Genomic DNA, 5,263 nt, shown 5'->3' with positions numbered 1-5,263 from the left:
GGCCAAGGGCCCACTTTGGGTCCGGTTGGCCCGGTTTGGCCCGTTCGGTCCAATCTTGGTCCGAATTCTATAAAATTGGTACCGAAATTCTCGTCTCAATCTCCTCTATCACATTTAGCCACAAAAATCGCATTTTGGGCTTTCTAGAATAAATTCTCATTTATGGGTTAATTAGCCGTTAATTAACTGGGTTTTACAAATACCATTGACGACATTTGCATAAAAATATAATTATTATTAATTAATTATGTATTTATATTATTTTTAATTAAAAACAAAGAAAATATATATTTAATTGTTAAGAAAAAATATTAATTTTAAAATAGTTGTTATTTAAATTATTTTTTTATCAATAGTAAATGTAAGTTTATTTGTTATAATTTTTTTAGTAAAAATACATAAGTAGTATGTAGTATATAAAATGTAATAACTTAATAGATATTTTTAAGGAGATTTTTTATTCTTTTCAACTATAAAAATAATTTATCTTCCTCCCTCTCTTAATTTTTTTTGGTTCATCAAACCATCAACATCACAGCTTAAACAACTTAGGACATGAGATTTTCTTCAATAGTATTTATTATAAAAGTGTAGATGTAACAAAATTGAATTAATAATTTATTATTATTGTTACAAGTAAGAAATAAGAAAATAAGAGGGCATGCATGTATTACTATTTTAGTAGTTATTCAAATAAATCGTTAAATAATAAAAACAACTTTAAATATATATTTCACAATTCAAATAATATATTTTTATCATAATAAATTGCAGATTCAACGGATGAAAAACATAAAAATAATAATAATAAAAGAGTTTTATAATTGACAAAATAATTTTAAAATAACAACCTGATGAATCCATGTCACATTATTATAATTATTAATTATTGTCTAAATAAAACACACATGCAAAACCCTGATAACTTGATGAAGTAAGTTGTTCAATTATGTTGTGCACCCCCCACAACCTGCAAATTTTATACATATAAATAGAAGCAAGGGTAAGTAAAAATCTTTTGCAAATTTATTTGAACATTAATTTAAAATAAATAAATAGATAAATAAATAATATAATAATAATATATTGAAGAAGCTGGGCATGTTAAGATCATCATTTTCAAGTCTTTGAATACAGAGAGTGGCGTTTAAGCAGAAGAGGAAAAAAAATAGATGAAGTGTACATCATGAGGTGCCACATAAGTAGTAAACTATTATTTTACATTAGTTTATGATAACAATAAAAAAATCTCACACTAATTTAAAAATTTAGCCTAATAAAATATATAAATTTTGTCATAATTTTATTTTTTTATTATTTTTATTTATTCTTATCTCGTGCAGTTGTTTAAGATACTATTTTATAATTGCCTCATTCTTTTTTTTTTTATTGGTTTTATTTATTGATGGTGTGTATGTAGGTGAGGTTTTGGCTAAACTTGCAAGTTTGGGGGGTCAAGCTAATCATCTCTGCAAGGAATGAAGCTGAATTGGAGTGAGTAAAGACAAAGCTGAAAGGTACGATGGATTCATCTTACTTTTATGTGCAAATATTGATATAGGCTAATGGCTTGAGTTATTATTAATTATTAAGTTATTTGAATATCACTAGGGAACCATGCACCTGAAGAAATCAAGAGATTGCCTCATCTTTATTGATTATTCCATGTTTAGAATGTAGATATTTCATCTTTATTGATTTAATTCATGATTAACCTAATAAGGAATATAGTCATACTATACCCATCCATCTTACAAGTTCAAAGTTCTAGTAAAGCATATGTAGAAAACGTTTATATTATTATTATTATTTAAAATATTATTAAAACTTGTTATGTCATGGTTGGTTATTTAAAATTTGATATCGAGACTTGTTGTAACACCCTACTACACAGAGATTTACGCTTAAATCGTAGAACAGAGGTAGTGCGGTGTTACGAACCTCTAATAAAAAAATACATACATATAATAGTGGAAAAGTATAATATACTAGGAGTCTTGAAAAACGGGTAAAACAAAATCACAAAATAAAAAGCGCAACACTCAGAAAACGGAATTACTTGCAAGCTAAGAACCTAAAGATCTTAGATATGAATAAGTGAAAGAGTGGATAAATAGCCAAGAATACAGCATAACTAGCCCCTGATTCAGCCTACGAAGCCAAGGCTGATTGGAGAATATTTACATACATATACAAGTATCCCAAAATATACCCAAAATACAGAAATAAAACCTTAACTCTCCTTTAACCTCTATGAGGGACAAAATAATCAAGTTTCTTGAAGAGAAAGCTAAGTACATATATATACAAATTGATAATCAAAAGAACCCATGGACTACTCCGCTTCAGGGATCCAGACGCCTAGCGAGGTGTTTCTCGACTTGAATCTGAAAACAACAACATATTATGGGGCGAGAATCGGAGGTTCTCAGCATGGTAAAGGTGCCACACATATAATATATAAGGTCTTGGGAATGCCATCATACAGTTATAAAACTTAAACTCTAAGCAGAAGGCATAAATAGGGGTAGGTAACCTAAAGAGTTCTAAACTTACTTACTCTAAACCTAACATTAACACCAAACCGGTCCACCCTTCCTCCGTTCCTCCATCACCATTGGTTTAGCAAAGACAAACAATCAAACAATTTCATGCACAAGTACAAAACAGATAGTGCAAGTAGGAAATATAACAGTTAGCATGATATATATTCAGTTAGGCAATCCCAAGTGATGCATAGCAGACAAAATAAACAAAATGCACATGATGAATGTCTAACCTACTGGCTGTGAGCTCACGTGTCGATTACTTTACTAGAACCCGACATATCTGGTAGCTAACCCGGACATTAGTCTCTAGGTTGCGCATCTCCAGGAGGATCATAAACGAAGGAGAGTGCCTTTCCACCTTCTCCTAAAGGTTTCACGAAAGAGAGTGCCTTTCCACATCGAAGGAGTGTGCCTTTCCTCCTTGCAACCAGAGAAGAATGTGGGAAAAGCAATACGAAGGAGAATGCCTTTCCACCTTTCCCACATCTACATCACGACAAGAGATGGAACTTCCGTCCTCAACTTGCCATATCGACCATTTTGGCCACACACAGTCATCCCCAAATCTCATCATTTATCATCATCATTTCCTTACATTCGTTCTTTATAGCCATAGCAACATGTATTCATTTAGTTTTCACATCATTCTCTTATAATTCATCACGTTTACCCTTTTCTTCATCTCCGAGTTACCTCAATTTCCTAACTTCAACTAATTACTAAGCTTACTAATAAGATATAGGGTTAAAAGAATAAAAATAGAGGTTTAGAGGATCGAAACCATGTTTGAATCATAAAATACAAGTGCTGGAGAAACAGAGTGCGTGCGGATGCACACAAGTGTGCGTGCGCACAGTTTGTGAAAGGCAGAGCGTGTGCGTGTGCACACCAAACAGGAACTACTTGGTGTGCATGCGCCTCACCTATGCGAGCGCCACCGGCAGAAAGCATATCCTGATGCGTGCGTGCGTACCATGGCGTGCGTACGCACATTTTCTGTAAAACACCAGGTGTGAGTGCGCACAAAGGTGTGCATACGCACAAGTGAAGTTGTTGCTATTGCTGGGTGCGTGCGCACATCAGTGTGCGTAGGCACACATCAGAAACTCTAGTTCTGCTGCATTTTAAAAATTTTCAATTTTTCGCACCAGATTTTCAGTGTCCATAACTTTTCCTACAGAATTCGATTTTCCGCAAAATTTATATCGTTCTCAAGCTTATAAAACCGTCTTTAATTTGAAACAAATATCATCGTTATCCAAAATTTAAAGTTCAAGTTATAGACTGCCAAAGTTCATAAAATTTAAGTTTCGTTCAAAACCTTAAACCTTCCTTTTCTATACAATTCAACTCACCATACCTACTTCTTGTCCCAATTAATCAGCACCAATACATATACAGAGCATCTCAATACAAGTCCACCACCTATTTAATAAATCACAAACTCTTCAAACTTCACTTTTCATCAAATCACATACTAAATTCTCACCTCCATCAACATTAACATCATCATTATACTAGCATACATATGTACATATTTAACCCACATTGTCAATTACTCAACTACAACCAAGTACCAAGAAAACATCATAAATTCACCATGACCATATTCCTCAACACATACCTAACATCAAGTTATCAATCAACATCATAAAGATTAATCATTCAACATATTCAACCACTTCAACTTATCCTAAGTTTTCCTAGAGCATTACATATTAAATGCACAAAACCTAAACCATACATTGGCCGATTCCGGCGTTGGTCCAAGGCAACCTTTAAGTCATACACACAGCCCCACAATTCACAAAACCACCCAGACCTTGACCCCAATCCTTCACAAAGCCTTCAAATGTCCACAATTCAATCCCAAAACTTGTATACACACACCTAGTTCACACCTATTATGCATATATGATTCAAAATTCAGAATTCACATACTCAAAACCAAAAATTTGTCTAAGGCAAGACATTTTACGGTACATCAGACCAAGAGAGCCAAAACCAACAAACTCCACAAACTAATTTGAACCTAGAGAATCAAAGTTAATAAATTCTCAACTTGGACACACATAATTTTCAAAAATTGAGGAGAAGGAGAGGCTGTAGTGTTAGAATAATTTACTAAAGAAATTATTCTAATAGAATTATGAAACTCGACGCGATGAACGTGTGGCCGCAAACGGTGCGGCGATCGGAGTTCAGATGAAGAAATTATGGTGGATAGAAGGTCGTGTTAGGTTTATGCCTTCTTCCCTTTCACCATGAGTGCTGCTTCAGCGTGTTTGCTGAGGGAAGGGAAGAAGAGTGCCCTTCTTTAATTACTTGGGCTGACTAGTTGGGTTTTGGGCTTATTTTGGGTTCGATTCAATCGGTTTGATTCGTTCGATCTACTTTTAGGGTCAAATTTTTTGAAATTGATGTCAAAATTTTCATTTTAATGAGTTCTATCATAATTTAATATAATATTCATATTTTTAATTTTTTATTAAAAATTAATTTATTGACTATTTATTCGCTAATTTTCTAGAGTTTACACTTGTTATGTATATTTTTTTAATTTATAAAACCACAAATTTAATCTTGTCTAAATCGCTTAATATTAGATTGAATTGAATCAGATTGTCTATAAAAAAGTATTTAATCCAAATTGTACTACAAATAAAATTAATGTTTAAATCAGATAAATTTTTGACACAAAACTTATTTAAATC

At 32.6% G+C, this 5,263-nt stretch overlaps 1 protein-coding gene across 2 annotated transcripts in view; it reads left to right on the top strand.

Moving 5' to 3' along the window:
• LOC107463734 (leucine-rich repeat receptor-like serine/threonine/tyrosine-protein kinase SOBIR1) overlaps positions 1-1,670 on the top strand; it is a 22,688-nt gene extending 21,018 nt beyond the window's left edge. Inside the window, exon 2 of one of the 2 annotated variants that reach the window (XR_008002426.1) lies at positions 1,421-1,650. Coding sequence is in view for 1 of the 2 variants with exons in the window: in XM_052253706.1 (XP_052109666.1) it covers positions 1,421-1,498 (78 nt within the window). In the remaining variant the exon portion in view is untranslated. Of the gene's footprint in view, positions 1-1,420 lie in introns of both variants that reach the window. The other variant, XM_052253706.1, reaches the window with a different exon arrangement.
• Positions 1,671-5,263: the final 3,593 nt, after the last annotated feature.

This window comes from Arachis duranensis, chromosome 9 (assembly GCF_000817695.3).
Source record: "Arachis duranensis cultivar V14167 chromosome 9, aradu.V14167.gnm2.J7QH, whole genome shotgun sequence".
NCBI classification, from domain to species: Eukaryota; Viridiplantae; Streptophyta; class Magnoliopsida; order Fabales; family Fabaceae; genus Arachis; species Arachis duranensis.
This window is presented reverse-complemented; position numbering and strand designations above follow the sequence as displayed.